This window comes from Saccopteryx leptura, chromosome 4 (assembly GCF_036850995.1).
Source record: "Saccopteryx leptura isolate mSacLep1 chromosome 4, mSacLep1_pri_phased_curated, whole genome shotgun sequence".
In the NCBI taxonomy this organism is placed as follows: domain Eukaryota; kingdom Metazoa; phylum Chordata; class Mammalia; order Chiroptera; family Emballonuridae; genus Saccopteryx; species Saccopteryx leptura.
The window spans coordinates 40,588,389-40,606,668 of NC_089506.1; the positions used below are offsets into that span (position 1 = coordinate 40,588,389).

The following is an 18,280-nucleotide window of genomic DNA, read 5'->3' on the forward strand; positions in this document are numbered from 1 at the left end:
AAAAATAATTGATGGTCCTCTGCAAGGCGAGCTTAAAAATGATGGAAAGATCTACACAAGAAATGTTGTGTACAAAAAGATCTTTGACATGTGAATTAACATTTTATTATTTAAATCACCTTTATTTAATGAGCTAGCGGTGGCTCTTAAGAAATATACCACCAGTGGTTTCCTTCATTGCACTCTACTTTAAGCAATTAAGCAAGTAGAAGGGGGAAACCCCGTGGGGCAGTAAGCAAAGGGGCATCCTCGCCACCTGCCCTAGGTAATTCAGTTTGAATTAGCAGACACCTTTGCACAAATCATTTTAATTAAAATTTATAATATCTAGAACAGCGGTCATTTCATATGACCACCGGGCTTTCTAGTAAAAAATAATGGTGCAAGCTGCAGATTTTAATAGCTTAGTGTGCACACTTTTTAAAGGCAGTATTATCTTTTTAAGCTTATTCTCTATGAAATATTTAATTTGCATCCCAATATATATAGCACTTATGTATACAAGTCCTTTTTAAAATGTTAAATATTCATGATTTCAAATACTTTATCATCATACCCTTACACATATTATTTTGTAATGTATTACAATTATGCACCTAATTTAAAAAATAACATTTAATAGCTATATAGAAATAAACCAAAAGATAAATGGTGTTAGACAAACTCAATAAATGAGGCAAAAGGCTCTGAAGTTTTTTATTTGGAAATCCAAGTTAGCAGCAACACTGAAAACTTTCCTCTTATTACTTCTTTTTAATTATAATATTGCAAACAAAATAACTTGGAAAATAGATTATATTTTAACCAAAAGTCAAAATTATCGAAACCAGAGTTTTAAAGTTTCATTTTAAACACAAAAATACAAATCACTCCTTCTGTTTTTGAAAAGTACATCTTTTAAATTATTTTAATATAGATTGTGGAATATTAATGATGCCCAGGCCCTATTCTTCTGGCTATTGTTTAAATTAATGAAATAAACTGTTTCATGAAGTGAAAACTCTTTAAATTGAAGACATTTAAAAACAATCAAGCCAAAAAAATAAATGGGAAATTGATGTAATAAAGTTAAGTAGTATAGCATTCTCAAATATGGTTCTTTATGAAATGAAAATTAAGATGGTGTCTTCCAGCACATGGTAATCTTTATAACAGCATATGGCATAAAAAATACTTCAGAATGCCAAAAATTTTAATTAAACCTCAACTTCAGTAAAGCTAATAACGTTACAATTTTTTTTAAGGCTGGGATATGTCAACTACATACAATAGCAGCAGTTTAAAACAGACTAGGAAATAAAGGGAAATTACATTACATTATTATAAATGTATTCATTAATTTCTATTGGAGATTTTATTTTTATATAAGAAAAATTATAGTTATGGTACATTAAATTATCCTACATTAAGTTTCTGAAGTAACTGAAATTAACTACAAAAATATAGAAGTGCAGACACATGAGAGAATTATTATTTCTCTTTTGTGAAAACTGTCTGGGAGTGTTGCATCAGGTAATATATTAGAACCAAAAATTGCACTTGAAATAAACCAAAAAGTCTTAAATAGTACTGTATCTTATTTTTAGTCCAATTGTTTAATATGATGTTAACTTTAGGCTTTTAATGACTTTTTCATGTAGTGAATGGAACATTTCTATAATTTATTTTGTCTTTTTACTTTCTTATCTGAAAAAAGAAGGAGTATATTTCACATAAGAATAGAGGATTAATCCTGAGATTTCTCCAAAATCTCTTACTGTCCTATAGCTATAGGCACTTGCTTCATCATAAATAATGGAATATCATTTTTGAACAAATGATTACTGCCCCTTTGAATCCTGAACTTCTTCCAAGACAAGAAGCTATGACTAAGTTGTTCAACAGGCATTATAGTGAAAAATCTTTCTAATTCTATCTTTCCTTAAATGAGCTCTATTTCTTGTAATTCACATGACACCCTTTGGCTGTGGTTGTCTGTTAAATTTCCTGTTTGGTCTAGTTTCAGCAAACCAAAACAAATAGCTCACAGAAAAGGCTATGGTAACTACTTTTATTTTTCCTTTTGGTTTTTCCAGTTAAGTGTTTTCTCCTTAGAGGTACATAGAGAGGAAGGAAAATAGCCACAAACAAGGTGTAAGTAGGTCAAAGAAGTTTCAAGGCACCAAAAAAAGTGCCATCTCCATCCCGTGATATTTTAGCATCTTCGCGTGGTATTGCAAGTTGGAGTTCATCTCCTTCTTCCAGCTTTGCGATGCCTGGAGAGGAATGGTTTACAAGAATGTTAAGTGGTTGTACAATGGGGGTTGGGGGGAAGAATATCAAATAAAATGATTTTGTTATGAAAAAAATGTTAATGTTGACATTCGCACTTCAAATTACACCAGTGGATTTCTAAATAATTACTATTCTACTAGCCTCAAAAATAACAGAAAAAAAAAAAAGAAATGAACAGAAGAAGTTACAACAGATGTAAATGTCTTAGCACCTACTGCTTATAAAATGCAGAATCTAAACAGAAACCAAATGTTTAAGAAAAAATGTTAAGTAAATTATAGCACATCCCTTGATGGAATATTAATAGTTTAAAATGATTTTGTTTCATTTTGTTGACAAAAAACCTTTTTATAATGTTAAATAAAAATACACACACATGTATATTTTTAAATGTGCATATAAAAATGTGTAAATTATTAAAAGTAAAAATCAAAATGCCCTTATTAAGGAAGCACATCTGTTACACTGTTTGTTCTAGAGATAAGACTAAGGGATTAGAGTCCTTTGGATTACTTTTTATAGCCTTCTATATTTTATGTTTCCTTTAATAGCCATATTTGTTTCTATAACCAAAAACAACAAAATGAGTACCTTCTTAAAACTAACCAACAAACCTGTGTGTGCCTAATTACAATGGTTTATTTTGTGATTTAGGAATACAAAATACAATTCAGGAACTATATTCAGTTTATCAGGTAATTTCTGACCCCAATTAAAAAAATATCTATATGAAGGAAAAGAAAGAGAAGTAAGGAAAGGAGAAGAAACTAACAAAATACTACGTGAATTGTCAACAATTTCAACTAACATTTTAAAAGTAGTAGTTGCATTCTCATTAACATACAGTGAAAATGTACTTACACTAACTCATCTATGTAAACATCTATTCTATCATGGAGCCCAAAGTACCCAATTTCCTTGAGCAACAATTAATTGGTATTTATGTACTAAACATTTATGATATACCAGACACTTTTCTAGATGCACAGAGAACAGTGTGCATGACAAATTTCGGGGGGGTTTCCAAGTATCTTGATCCTGTTTTTTGTGATGGACCAAGGTAGACAACAAATAAAAAACCAGTTTTTGGTATTGTTAAGGGAAGCGTGTACAATTTTCTAGGATTGACAAAGCATTTAATGACTAGTTAAAAAAAAATTTGAATTTTTTGTTGAATAGGTTAGTCATTATCATAGAGATTGAGGATAATCTAATACAGGGTAGGGCAAAAGTAAATTTATAGTTGTTCATATGGATAATACAATAATTAATAAATAGTAACAAGAAAATTGTTTTGCTTACTCACAGTTGTAAATCTCTTTTGCCCCATTCTGTATTTTGACAAAGGCTATAGATCACAGAGCCTTAAGTAATATTAACTCTTAAAATAAAGTGGGAGCTACGTCCCCCTCTGTTGGGCAAATGAGTTTGTAAAATCTGTATTTTTTGAGTTTGCTCACTTGTAGTGTTAAAAAATGGCTCTGGAAAGTGCCAGGTCTGTGATCTGTGAAATTACTAATTACCTCTTCCTGCTTGGGAAGGGCCATTGTTATGCTACTGTTGCTGGAGGAGAAGTTTTTGCTCTAAAAAAGTTTAAAAGGAGAGAAGGAGAAAGAGGATGGAGAAGGAAGCCATTTTTGCAGTGAGAACAGAGAGAAGGCAGAATGCTAAGAGAGAAGCCAAGATAGCAGGGAAAGAGAGAGAAGCCAGTTTTGCAGAGTATAAAGCCATGTTGGCAGATGAGGAACCAGAGGAGAGGGGCTTTGTGAGCTCTGCTGAGACTGGTGAGGTCTTTGACTCTAGGAGAAACAGGAGAAGATTCTCCTGGTTGTGGAACTGGATAAAATGTCAGGGCTTTGGGAGCTCTGAGTGAAAGGGAAGTGTTTTTCCCTGAGTGTTTGCTTGTCAGCTGGTACAAAACTTGAATAAAGGAATGGCCCACCATTTTTGGCTCCACTGTTTCTCTACCATCTGCCTGAATCTAATGGGAACCTGTGCCAGCATGGCCATGATGGCAGCAACTACTGGCCATACACCCACCAAAACATATTTTGGTTTTTTTTTCTTTAGGAAATTGTCAAAAATTTTCTAAGGTAGAAAGAAAAATATAAACATGTACTCATTACTCAGTTTCAACCCAATGTCAATCTTGTCAAACTTGTTTCATCTATAATTTGAAGCAAATTCTAGACATCATACCATTTGAATGTTTCTATATTCTACTCAACTCAACCCCAAGAATGAACTACTTTTTAAAATAGGTTCTACTTGGCCCTGGCCAGTTTGCTGAGTGGTAGAGCACTGGCCTGATGTGTGGATGTTTAGGGTCCAATTCCTGGTCAAGGCACACAGGAGAAGCCACCATCTGCTTCTCCACCCCTCGCCCTTCTCTCTCTTTCTTCTCTTTCTAAAAATAAATAAATAAAATCTTTATAAAGAAAAGGAAAAAAAAGAATACAGATTCTATTTAAAATTCTGACAGCTGAGTTATTGACTATTTCAATTTTTTGAGTATATAGCAATTTAACCTTTTGTATAATAAACATTTAATTTGTTAATGAAACAATGAATACCATTTTGCTTTGTGTACAAAAGAGGTTCTTCGGTTATTATGTTGGGTTCAAAAGAACCAGTTTAATTTTTTTTCAGATTATCATGGAAGCACTTTATACATTATACAACAATGTGTAGTTTTCAATGGTTTTAAACAAATTCACCCTAGAATAGATTAACCTGCAATCCTGAAATTTCCTACCGAGTGGTTCTCATATATAATACTAAGCTATTAGCATTGACAAATATCTTTAAGGTAACGATATTTAGTTTTAAAAAGTAAGACACCTAGGAAATCAGGTCGAGAAAGTAAATGTGAGAAGAGCAGATTGTTAAAAAATCTTAAAGCAGGGGTCCCCAAACTTTTTACACAGGGGGCCAGTTCACTGTCCCTCAGACCGTTGGAGGGCCGGACTATAAAAAAAAATATGAACAAATTCCTATGCACATTGCACATATCTTATTTTAAAGTAAAAAAACAAAATGGGAACAAATACAATATTTAAAATAAAGAACAAGTAAATTTAAATCAACAAACTGACCAATATTTCAATGGGAACTATGCTCCTTTCACTGACCACCAATGAAAGAGGTGCCTCTTCCAGAAGTGCGGCGGGGGCCGGATAAATGGCCTAAGGGGGCCGCATGTGGCCCGCGGGCCGTAGTTTGGGGACCCCTGTCTTAAAGTTTGTTGTAAAGCTCTGAGTACAAATGGATATAAATAAATATACTGGCACAGCCATACCATTTATAAATATTTTGCAACATCAAAATATTAGTCACCACTGGGTGCAAGGAAGCATTTTTTTTTAATGAAAATTAGGGAATTCCAATGTAACAAACTTCCTCATCACCCTTTTAGAGAGGTTTATGGCTGCAGATCCAGAATGACACTCATCCTTATTATTTTGTAATATTTCCCTTTCTTTCTAACTATTAGTAAATGCCTTTGAAATATAGTACTTCGAACTGAGCAACCTATCTCCAACCCTATATTTCCTACTGCCATTCATGGTAACTGCAGCTGAAGACATTCCTCGGGGTTTTAAATGGACTTGTCAAAATCAGCAGAGAGGAATATATGTGTTAAGGTAAACATTCTTTTTTTTCCTAATACCAGCCTTGAGTAATTTGGAATTTCCCTCAAAATAAAATAAAGACTGTTGGCAATACAGCCAAAACAGACCTACAATGAACAAAGCCTACCCTTTCTCTTTTCTCTCCATACCTTGACTGCCCCTGAGTTGAAATGAAGGCAAACTCCCACACTTTCACGTCCCAAAGTCATCTGTCTGCTGTCTATTCTACCAGATGTCACCTATGTGAAAGTGAGAGAGAAGCCACTGGGCAACCGGACCTGACCCTCAAATCAGCCAAGGGAATTTCTTCCAGAGCACGGAAGGGAGAATCTTTGGTCTCTCGCACTCTGGAATCAAATTGGCTGGTTAAGCCAAGTTCTAGAATTTAGTAGCTATGCATTCTAAGACATGTGTTAATGTAGCACTGTGTCTCAGATTCCACCTCCCTCCAGCGGGAGCATTCAATGAGCCAGCATGAAGTGCAGACAGGGGTGCCTGGCGCATAGTCATCATTCTCTTCTTCTCCTATTATTATTGTTGTTATTACAGGTTGAAGAAAATACAGCTTCGAATTGTTCTTGATTGCTATGAAGTCACTGCCCTATCTAAATGATAGAAAAATGATAAAACCATTAATAATGATTTTATCTGCCTCAATTAAATCAGACTAGCTTATCATTCCAGACAATAAAAACCACACAGTATATTGAAGAATGTCTTTCTGTCTATTTATAGAGAAGTATTATTTACCTGCTGAATAACAGGAATTATTGGGTAGTGTTTCAGGCATATTTTGAATACATCGGAACAAAGTCACCAGACTCAGTTCATCCCCAAAGACATGGACTTTTTTCCTCTGTATTAGGTGTCCCATGGCAAAGGTGTTATCTGTGTATAAAACCTGAGAGACAAAACAAAGAACTTTGTCAGAGTGAGCACAAGACGGGAGACATTGAACAGGGACATAAGAATGAGGGGGGAATGTACCTGACCATATATAAAAAAGTAACCGGTTTCTTTGACCAATATTTTATTTTCTCTTTCTTCTAGGGCTCTTCCTCTTTTAAAGCTGAGAAGCCACGGAACAAACGTGTAAGCTCCTACAAAGGAGAGAACAATTTCTAAGTCAGGAAACTGAGAAAGGCAGTTTTTAATTTCCACTTAATTGCTAAACTGTATGGATTCAGAGGAGAATTTCATCTTTAAAAAAAAGAAGACAAATCACAACACTCCACTGGTTTCTTCACCATCAATTACATATCAACCCAGGTAACTATCAGATATAGGAACTTGAGAGCAAACCCTTTTCATAAAATGTCTGATTTTTCTTTCATTTTTCTGTATTTCAGCAAATTTTCTAACATAGGCTGGTATGGGTGGGCGAAGTCGAGGCAAAGAATGCACAAAATGCTTCTGAATAATACATTCAGAGAGGTTTCTCAGTTTTCTTTTGTTTCCCAGAGAAAGACACAGTAAGTATGTGGAGTTTAGCGAAGGTTATCAGGAGAAAGCAGGGCCCTCTTTTCACTGAAGTAATGCTGTATAAAGACGAGCAATGATGAGTTTGCCTCTGTTATTCCTAACTGAGATCTTTGATTCATGGGCTATTGTTACCCAGTATGCCACCAGAAGGTTTTCATTGAAATATTTCTCAGGTCTGACTTGTGGTGGTGCAATGGATAAAGTGTTCACCTGGAATACTGAGGTTGCCGGTTCAAAACCCTGCACTTGTCTGGTCAAGGCACATATGGAAGTTGATGCTTCCTGCTCCTCTCCCCTTTCTCTCTCTCTCTCTCTCTCTCTCTCTCTCTCTCTCCTCTCTAAAAAATGAATAAAATTTAAAAAACATTTAAAAAGATGTTTAAATATTTCTCAGGGACCTTCTTTGGAAATAGTAAGTTAGAGTAATCAGGACAGGCCTCTAGTGAGGGATATTCACACCCTGCGAGAGTCAGGATGGAGGAGGTTCCTGGGAGTGCTTATGAGGGACAAGCAAGGGCACTTTTGGAGATCAGTTTAAGGAGAGGAAGGAAAGTTACTAAGATGTAATACCTACTGGGAAATGGTCAAGAAACTTTGTGATAATAGTCTGTAATACCCAAGTTGAAGTGGCTTCTGTTGAGGACCATAACTCTCCTCCATTATCCCCTAAACTGTACTTGGGGAGTGTAGGGCCAGGGGCCACCAGCATCATGGCCATTCACATGCAGGTTCCCATTAGATTTGGCCAGATGGTAAAGAAACAGTGGAGCCAAAAAATGGTAGGCCATTTCTTTATTAAAGTCTCGCACTGGCCGATGAGCAAAAACACAGGGTTCTCAAAGCCACTGACATTCTTTGGTTCCACAACCAGGAGAATCTTCTCCGGTTCCTCCTAGAATCAAATGCCCCACCAGACTTAGCAGAGCTTACAAAGCCCCTCAGCTCTGGTTCCCCATCTACATACCTTCTCTTTCCCTGCCAACATGGCTTCTCCTTCAGCACTTTGCATTCTCTCTGCTCTCACTCGCAAACGTGTCTTCTTTCTGCCTCTTCTCCTTCTACTCTCTCTTTTCAAAACTTTATGGCATGAAAACCTCTCCTTCAGCAAACATTAGCAAAACAATGGCCCTTCCCAAGCAGGAAGGTAATTTGCAATTTCACAGATCATATATACCTGGCACTGCCCAGCGCCATTTTCTAACAATAGAAGTGAGCAAACTCAAAAAATACAAATTTTACAAACTCACTAGCCCAACAGGGAGCGACAGCGAAGGCACTGTGCTCCAAACTGGGAGGAAGCAGCAGAGAGAAGATAGCAGCCCCAGAAAGGAGCTGGCAAGAGGCGACCAAATCACTGAGTCAAAACACTGTGCTTTTGGACATCAACATCCATTAGAAGAGTATAAACATTTCTTTCCTGTGGATTCAGTGTTAATTTCATCAGTGTAAATTCTCATCATTAAGTAAATATTGGAGTAAATTGGGAACCATAAAGCTAGGCTAGATAATTTGGGTGGGTGGAGGCCATATATAAAATGGTGTAAAATAAGTGACTAGAAGACTTAAAAAATAGTAATATGAGAATAGAGTAGGAAAATCAAACTGGTAATCTAAAATTATATGAAAAATATTCCTATATAATTGGTAATGTTGAATCATTTGTGTTCCCAAACTTCACCTTGGTTACAACCAAAAGAGAAACAAAATCAGTAATAAAATTCAGAGTCCACAGGACAATAGCCAGAAGCTCAAGATGAGAACAACTTGTCACAGAATTGCAATGAAAGGAAATTCCCCCCTGAGGATTTTCTTAGACACCTTCGGATGTGGTAGTTGATAATGCTTTCACATTCATAAATACAATTACTAAGGGTATGTGCCCACTTCAATAGTGCCCCAAGGCAAGCCCCATCATATTTGAACTTTTCCCAAACAGAATTCTCAAGGGAAGAATATAAAACAAGAAACATATTTTCTGAATATTTCTGAGGAATTAAGAAGGTAATCAAACAAAGCAAATGACATTATGAATTCAAGTTAAAATAAAACAATTCCTGAAGGGCAGCCTTCCAAGTTCAGATTACCAGATAGACAGAGAGAGAACTGTGAGGGAGAGCGAGGAGAAAGAAGAGAGGAGGTCAGGAAGGGACATCACTCTTTAAAAGTGCTTTTATTGGCCCTGTTAAGCACTCCTAAGAGCCTCCCTTGCCACGACTCTCACAAGGAGTGAATGGCCCCAATATGGGCCAGACGTAATTACCCCAATTTACTGTTCTCCAAAAAAAGTCTCTGAGACATATTCTCCTTAAATGGAAACCCTCCGCCTGACCTGTGGTGGCGCAGTGGATAAAGCGTCGACCTGGAAATACTGAGGTCACCGGTTCAAAACCCTGGGCTTGCCTGGTCAAGGCACATATGGGAGTTGATGCTTCCAGCTCCTCCCCCCTGTCTCTCTCTCTCTCTCTCTCTCTCTCTCTCTCTCTCTCTCCCCCTCTCTCTCCTCTCTAAAATGAATAAATAAAAATAAATAAATAAATAAATAAATAAATAAATAAATAAATGGAAACCCTCCAGTGGTAGGCTGGATAATGACAGCCCAAGAATCAAAGATCTCTTCAGTGATGAGTAACAGGGGCAAACTCATTATCACCTGTTTAAATACAACATTATTTTAATGAAAAGATTATAATAATGTAGTTTTCAATGATGTTTAACTGTGATTATGTGCCCAAAGCTTTTTTAAAAATGTAGAATGTTGAATGAGAAAGGATTAATATCATGGCGATAGCTGTAAAATGCAAACTGATGACTCTGAAAGCGATTGCTTTCGTGGTTATAATGATACTTATTTGATGCTCTGACCAAAAAGGGTGTGTGGTTTTTGTTTTTTTCCTTCAAAACAATGTTCATCTTGGATTCTAATTTCTCTGAATTCAGAGATGGTTTATGTTTGGTTCCCTGCTATTTCACGAAGGCCTAACATGATGACTGGCCCACAGCAGACATGCAGCAAATATCTGAATTATCTAATTCAACTTTAAACATAAAATAATTCAAAATGACAATGTACTATGCAATTAATTGCAAACATTCAATTGTTTTTTTAAAAGCACTTTTCTGCTTAGTAATGGAAACTCTGAGAAAGGAAACACCTTCCATCATAGAGGTAGTATAGACTCTTGAATTGAAGTAAAAAACATTTCTAAAATTCTTTGTTTATATTCTGGCCATAGGTACTTTTTTTTTTTTTTTTTTTTCCGAAGTGAGAAGCGGGGGAGGAGTCAAACTCCCTGATGCGCCCGACCGGGATCCACCCGGCATGCCCACCAGGGGGTGATGCTCGGCCCCTCTGGGGCATTGCTCTGCTGCAATCAGAGCCATTCTAGCACCTGAGGTGGAGGCCATGGAGCCATCCTTAGTGCCCAAGCCAACCTTGCTCCAATGGAGCCTTGGTTGCAGGAGGGGAAGAGAGAGATAAAGAGGAAGGAGAGGGGGTGGGGGGAGAAGCAGATGGGCGCATCTCCTGTGTGGCCTGGCCAAGAATTGAATCCGGACTTCCACACGCCGGGCCGACACTCTACTGTTGAGCCAACCAGTCAGGGCCTAGATACTTTTTATTAAATTTTCTTTTGCAGCACCCTAAATTGATTTCCTATTTCTTTTCACCATACTTATATCTATAAAAGTAGTGATCCAGTTCTTACCAAATTCTACTGCTGTATTGCCAGAATAGGAAGAAAAACAGGTAGTTATTAGGTTTATATATTTTTTTCTTTTGGCATTTCAACATGTGTTAACCAAAAAAAAATAATAATGTTTAGGCTGTAATCAAATATAAAAATCATTTATTTGTGCAAAGGAGAAATTTCAATTAAGGGCACTGATTTAGGTAGCAACTAAATTGTGCTCCAAAGTGAACAAAGAAAGGCAGGGTTTATAAAGGGCAAAACCATAAGAGCCCTGCTCACAAGCTTTCCATGTAAATGAAGGATATTGGCCAGGTCATTTGGAATCAGTTAGACTCATTAAGTAAATGGAGGATGTAGGTTGTTGAAATGGGTTGTTTCCTTTTTATTTTACTTTTTAAATTTATTAAGTGAGAGGAGGGGAAGCAGACAGACTCATTCATCCACCCCAACCAGGATTCAACCAGAAAGCGCTTTACAGGGGGATGCTCTGCCCATCTGGAGCATTGTCTCATTGCTCAGCAACAGAGCTCTTCTTAGCACCAGAGACAGAGGCCATGGAGCCAGCCTCAGTACCCAGGGCCAACTTACTCCAATGGAGCCACGGCTGCAGGAGGGGAAGAAAGAGAGAGAGAGAGAGAGAGAGAGAGAAAGAGAGAGAGAAGCAAGTAGGGGAGGGTTGAAGAAGCAGAGGGGTGCTTCTCTTGTGTGCCCTGACTGGGAATCTAACACAGGACATCCACACACTGGGCCAACACTCTACCACTGAGCCAACCAGCAAGGGCCGACTGTTTCCTTTCAAGGTGAAGAATGTAGATGGTCTGGTCACCATGATGAGGAGGAAAATCTATATGTGTCCATGGAGCAATCATCAATCCTGGACGTTTGTTGTTAAGACCTGGGCTTTGGCAATAGGTCAGCAATTGAACAATAGTTCTAAGAACTGAGACACTAGATGTATGTAGACCCTAGTTCTTCACTGACTCCCCTGCTTCTTTTTAAGCGACTCGTAGCATTGCTTATTGCATTTTATTTTTTGTATTATCACTTGCTGAAAATATTTTTATTAAAGACAGTACCTGGTTGCTTGCTTATATGTACTGTCTGTATTTCCCACCACTGCTCACACATGCACATACATCCACATTGTTGCACACATACATGCATGGATTCTATTCCATAAGGCCAAGGTTATAGTTCTGCTACCGTCATCACTATAAACCCAAACGTTAAGAATGAAGTCTAGCACACATTATTCACTCAATAAATATGTGCTGTTGTAAATGTTAAATCCTTATAGAAAAAAAGCTAAATGGTAAACTAAAAGCTAGAATAATTATAAACTTAAGTATAAATATTATAACTTATTTCTACATCTTAAAAATTAATTAGTTTTTTAGCATGCTAGTTAGACTACTAGTAAATGATCACAAGAAAATATGAATTAAGTGGCTATTCTGTGGAATGGTTTTATAAGTTAGCATGCATCACTCCTCTTAGTACATATTTAAGAATTTGGAAGTAATTTTCAAAAGTATTCTCCTTAGTTTTGTTAGTTAGCAGCTAAAATACCTTAGTATATAAAGTACTTAGTATATAAAGCTTGAATCTTAGTACATAAAGCTGGAACTTCCCCTCTCCACTCAGGTTTAAATATTTGGTGTCTTTAAATGTTATGAAAACTTAACAAAATTCATGTGTACATGTATATGTGAAATTAAATAAAAATCATGTCAGTGCTAATATGTGAAAATAATTTACATATATATCCAAAACTGCTCTTCAGAAAATAGATCTTTCCTGTTCTGACATATATGAAAAAGTAGAAAATAAATTTTAGGATGACATAGCTTTATGTGAAACTTTGAAACTTTATTAAAGATATATTTTATTACTATTTGTTTTTATTCCATTTTATGAATAGGAAATTTCCTCCTAAATATTTATATTTCAGTATGACCTTCTTCAATAACTAAAAAGAAATGCTACAGAAAACAGCTATCACAGATATCACATGTCTTACTATCACATTTGGTTATTTCTCTTGATTTTCTAGTTTATTATCATTAAGATGCTGGAAATAGTTTTAAGGGAGAATAAATATATTGATAATACTTTTTGAAAGGTAGATTAAGTAAACCAATTAAAGAAATAATGATTTGTTGTTGTTATTGTTAGAAAACATATTGGTTGGCATTGAAATCTACAGTATTTTATTCTTATGCTGTGCAGATGAAGTAGGGCTATGGAAATCAAGAAAAAATAGGAGACGCGATCCAAGATAGCAATGGAGTAGGTGGACATTCCAACAGCCACCTCCCAGGACCAAATTGGATTACAACTTAATTTAAGAACAATCATCTTGAAAAACCAACTTTGGACTAAAGAAAGAGGAGTCTATAACCGAGGATCACAGAAGAAGACACACCGAGACTGGCAGGAAGGGTGGAGATGCGGAAAGGGCTGTACTGCTCCCAGGAGCGAGCAGTGGCTGAGGGTCCCGAGGGACTCTCACTACAGGGGAGGGTCGCCCTGAGAAGTGTGGGTCTTCAGTCCCAGGCCCGGAGCCCTCACTTAGAGCCTCAGAGCCTAGAAGAAGTGCCCAGACAGCATTTGGTGGTGAAGAGAGCCAGGTTTCTGTCTGCGAGAAAGAAAGTAAGCTTTCAGAGACGCAGGCTGGTCTTAAAGGGCCTGCACAGAAAATCTCGTTCATAGGCACTTACCCAGGGCTCCGGTGGAGAGAGAGCTGAGAGGACTGGAGTTGTGGGAGGAGAGTGTAAAGTTGGAGGCCCAGGGAGAGACACTTTGGGGGACGGCCACAGGAACCCCTGTGCTGAGTCATTCTGCAATACTGCAGTCACCATCTTTCTTGGGTGGAGCAATCCCCTCTGAGTGGCACCAGCCTTGGGAAAAGCAATGCTCCGCCCTCGGGAGTCTCTCCTACCCTAGTCATGGCTATGGGTTATTCTGAGGGGTCAGGAAGCAGGGGGCGCATCAGTGACTCAGTTTTCTGGTGTTAAGACTGGAGCTTTTGTCCACATGCTCCTGACTCTAGGACTGGCACTTCCACCTCATGGGAGATTCAGAAGAAACTGTCTGGAGAAAGGACTAGAGTTGTGTGAGGAGAGAGTAAAGTTGGAGGCCCAGGGAAAGACACTTTGGGGGACGGCCACCAGAACCCCTGTGCTAAGTCATTCTCTAATACAGTACTTCAGTCGCCATCTTTTTTAGCTGGAGCAATCCCCTCTGAATGGCATTAGCCTGGGGAAAAGCAACTGCTCTGCCTTTGGGAGTCTCTCCTGTTCCAGTCAGGGGAAAGGTCGTTCTGAGGGGCCAGAAAGCAGGGGCACATCAATGACTCAGTTTTCTGGTGTTGAGGCCGGAACTACCCCCCAACCCCACGCTCCTCAGTCTAAGACTGGTGCTTCCACCTCATGGGAGACTCAGCTGAAACTGTCCAGAGGGTGGGCAGATCACACCTCTGGGTCTCAGGGGCCACACCCTACTGAGTTCTATAAAAAAAGTCTGGAAAGATTGATACCTGGGGCTGAGGGGTGGAGCCACACCCAACACTCTTCCTAATCCCTAAATTGCTGCAGGCACTAGACTCCAGCAGAGGTTTATTCCCTGGCCAAGCTCAACAAGCAACCAGCAGAGAAAGGCTGCAGGAGGTGGGACTCAGGAACCCTTGGCCTTTTAAGTGGACCTTGCCCCAGGCCCAGTGTGGGTAAAAGCCAGCTTAGGTGTGCAGCTGGTATTTCCATGAGAACCTGGGCCAGGCAGAGGCAGTCACAAACTCTGGATTGCTTGTAGCTTCAAGAAGGTTGCTGAGGAACAGTCACAAGCAGTGTCTCCGACTGGTCTGTGCCGGGTTCCTGCCAGGGAGGCCCAGGGCTGGCACATCCAGGGGCCAGCTGCAAAGAGTATCGGTTCAGGACCTAACAACCCTTGCTAGAGTGGTATCCTAAGGAAAGGCTCCTCACACCTGGCCCAGCTGAGGTGAGTTCTGCTCTCTGTGATCAGCACCAGAACAGTAGCTCATGTGTATTTGATAGGGTGGAGCTTCACAGTCAGCTGACTGGGGTGCTGGATATTCTGCCCTGCTGGTCTAGACTCCAAAGGGGGAAGGGAGAAAGGCTTGGAGCATGGACATTCAAAGTGTGGGTCTCTATGAGACTACTGTTGGATCTGGTCAAGGGGCTTAGTGACTTTCTAGGGGGCACAGTCAGCCCCAGGAGAGGACTCTCTCAGTCTTCCTCCTTGAGGCCAGGGTCTCATCAGCTGTAAGAACTTCTGCAGAGGGGACTGTCAGCCCCACTCTATCTGAACCTCTGGCTCACCTTGTTGGAGAGAAATAAAATTTGAGTATCCAGCAGTGGCTGAGGGATTAGGCTATGGAGTAGGGGCCACAGTCCTTATACTGGGCTACTGCCCAAAAGACCCGTGAAGTAGGAGGGTCCCAATAACATTGTATTCCCAACATCAGCTGCTCTAACCCAACTAGCTTGCAACCTATAGAGGGGTTGGTTGGGTGAGGGCCATCAGGGCCTACACTACAGTCTTTCTAAAGAAGACTCTGGGAAGACCAGGCAGCTGTAAGAGGAGGTAGAGCAGCTGAAAAGTGGAGGCAGATCTTAGAGGTTGGGACTTTTATGGAGCTGTTGTCAGCTCTAAGCATGAGGAAGCTGATCCTTATACACAGGTTGGCCCCTCTCACACTACCCAGCCACAGAAAACGCAGACACAAACAGCAAAAAGAGCAGTAGCTGCAGACAAGTAGCCCACAGCAGGTTACAAACCTCAGCTGACGCCAATCCAAGAAGATCTAGAACCAACACACCTAGTAGCCGGTGGCAGACAACACCAACCCTAGACTCAGCTAGCTACACAAGCAGCACACTCAAAGGAGGAGTCTATACACAAACAAAATGGGTAGAAAAAGAAATGCAACCCAAATGAATCAACAAGAGAAATCCTAGAAAAAGGACTAAATGAAATGGACATAACCAAACTACCAGATGTGGAGTTTAAAATAATGATTTTTAGGGTGCTCAAAGATCTTAGAGCAACAATGGATGGATATAATGAGCACTTAAATAAAGAGATAGCAAGCATCAAAAAGGACATTGAAATCATAAAAAAGAACTAGTCAGAAATGACAAATACAATATCAGAGATTAAGGCAGCACTAGAAGGAATCAACAGCAGGCTGGATGAAGCAAAGGATCGAATCAGCAATTTAGAAAACAAGATAAATATAAGCACAGAAGTACAGCAGAAAAACAAAAAAAGGCTCAAAAAGACTGAGGAAACTCTAAGAGACCTCTGTGACAACATGAAGAGAAACAACACCTGCATCATAGGGTTTCCTGAAGGAGAAGAGAACAAACAAGGGATAGAGAACCTGTTTGAAAAAATCACAGCTGAAAATTTCCCAAACTTGATGAAGGGAAAGTCACACAAATTCAAGAAGCACAGAGAGTCCCATTAAAGAGGAACCGAAGGAGGCCTACACCAAAACACATCATAATTAAAATGCTAAAGTTAAAAGACAAAGAAAGAATACTAAAAGCTGCAAGGGAAAAGCAGTTAATTACCTACAGAGGAGCCCCAATAAGAATGACATCGGACTTCTCAACAGAAACACTTGAGGCCAGACGGGATTGGCAAGAAATATTCAAAGTGATGCAAAACAAGAACCTACAACCAAGACTACTTTATCCAGCAAGGCTATCATTTAAAATTGAAGGAGAAATAAAAAGTTTCCCAGACAAAAAAAGGCTCAAGGAATTTATTACAATCAAACCAGTGCTGCAAGAAATGTTAAGGGGCCTGCTTTAAAAAGAACAAAGAAATTAAAAAAAAGAAATAGAGAAAAAGAGAAATGTAGATTTAAAGAATAAAATGGCAATAAATAAGTACATATCAATAATAACCTTCCATGTAAATGGATTAAATGCTTCAATCAAAACACATAGGGTAGCTGTATGGATAAGAAAACAGAACCATACATTTGCTGTCTACAGGATACCAACCTCAGAAAAAAAAGATGCACATAGACTGAAAGTGAAGGGATGGAAAAAAGTATTTCATGCAAATGGAAATGAAAAAAACAAACAAACCAGGGGTAGCAATACTTATATCTGACAAAATAGATTTAAAACAAAGGCTACATAGTAAGGGATAAAGAAGGTCACTACATAATGATAAAGGGAACAATCTGACAGGAGGATATAACCAATGTAAATATTTATGCACCTAATATAGGAGCACCTAAATATATTAAGCAGATTTTTTATTGATTTTAATTTATTGTGTTTACATAGATTCTAGTGTTGTCCTGAATGCAGCCCCCCTACCCCGTATTCCCCTCAACATCTCTCTTGCCCCCTCCCCATACCACCCTTCCCCCTTCCCTTCAGCTTTATCCAATCCTATCATCACTTTCCCTCTGTTCTCTTTTCCTCTAGTCCCTTTGATCTCTCCTCTGTCTCAATTCCGTTCCTCAGTTCACATTGTTCACTGAATTCCTCAAATGAGTGAGGTCATATGATATTTTTCTTTTTCTGCCTGGCTTATTTCACTTAACATAATAGTTTCCATGTCCATCCATGTTGTTGCAAAAGGTAAGATTTCCTTCTTTTTCATGGCCCCATAGTATTCCATTGTATATATGTACCACAGCTTTATAATCCACTCGTCCACTGACAGACACCTGGGCTGTTTCCAGATCCTTGCTATTGTGAACTACACAATGGGAGAATGAATTCGACAATACATCTGATAAGGGGTTAATAACCAAAATTTATAAAGAACTTGTAAAACAACACCAGGAAGATAAACAATCCAATCAAAAAATGGGCAAAAGAAATGAATAGACATTTCTCCAAAGAGGACATACAGATGGCCAATAGGCATATGAAAAAATGCTCAACATCACTAATCACTAAAGAAATGCAAATTAAAACCACAATGAGATATCACCTCACACCAGTCAGAATGACGCTCGTCAACAAAACAACAAAGAATAAGTGCTGGTGAGGATGTGGAGAAAAGGGAACCCTCCTGCACTGCTGATAGGAATGCAGACTGGTGCAGCCACTGTGGAAAACAGTATGGAGATTCTGCAAAAAATTAAAAGTTGAACTGCCTTTTGACCCAGCTATCCCACTTTTAGGAATATACCCCAAGAACACCATAGCACTG

At 38.6% G+C, this 18,280-nt stretch overlaps 1 protein-coding gene across 2 annotated transcripts in view; it reads right to left on the minus strand.

The window, feature by feature from the left end:
• Positions 1-2,034: 2,034 nt before the first annotated feature.
• The window catches only part of TNFSF13B (TNF superfamily member 13b), a 49,587-nt gene continuing 33,341 nt past the window's right edge, over positions 2,035-18,280 (minus strand). For both annotated transcript variants that reach the window (XM_066380572.1, XM_066380571.1), the window contains 3 exons: positions 6,894-7,006; positions 6,657-6,807; positions 2,035-2,255 (listed from right to left, as the gene is read on the minus strand). In XM_066380572.1, coding sequence (XP_066236669.1) covers positions 2,143-2,255; positions 6,657-6,807; positions 6,894-7,006 — 377 coding nt within the window. In that variant the 3' untranslated portion in view covers positions 2,035-2,142. The remainder of the gene's footprint in view (positions 2,256-6,656; positions 6,808-6,893; positions 7,007-18,280) is intronic.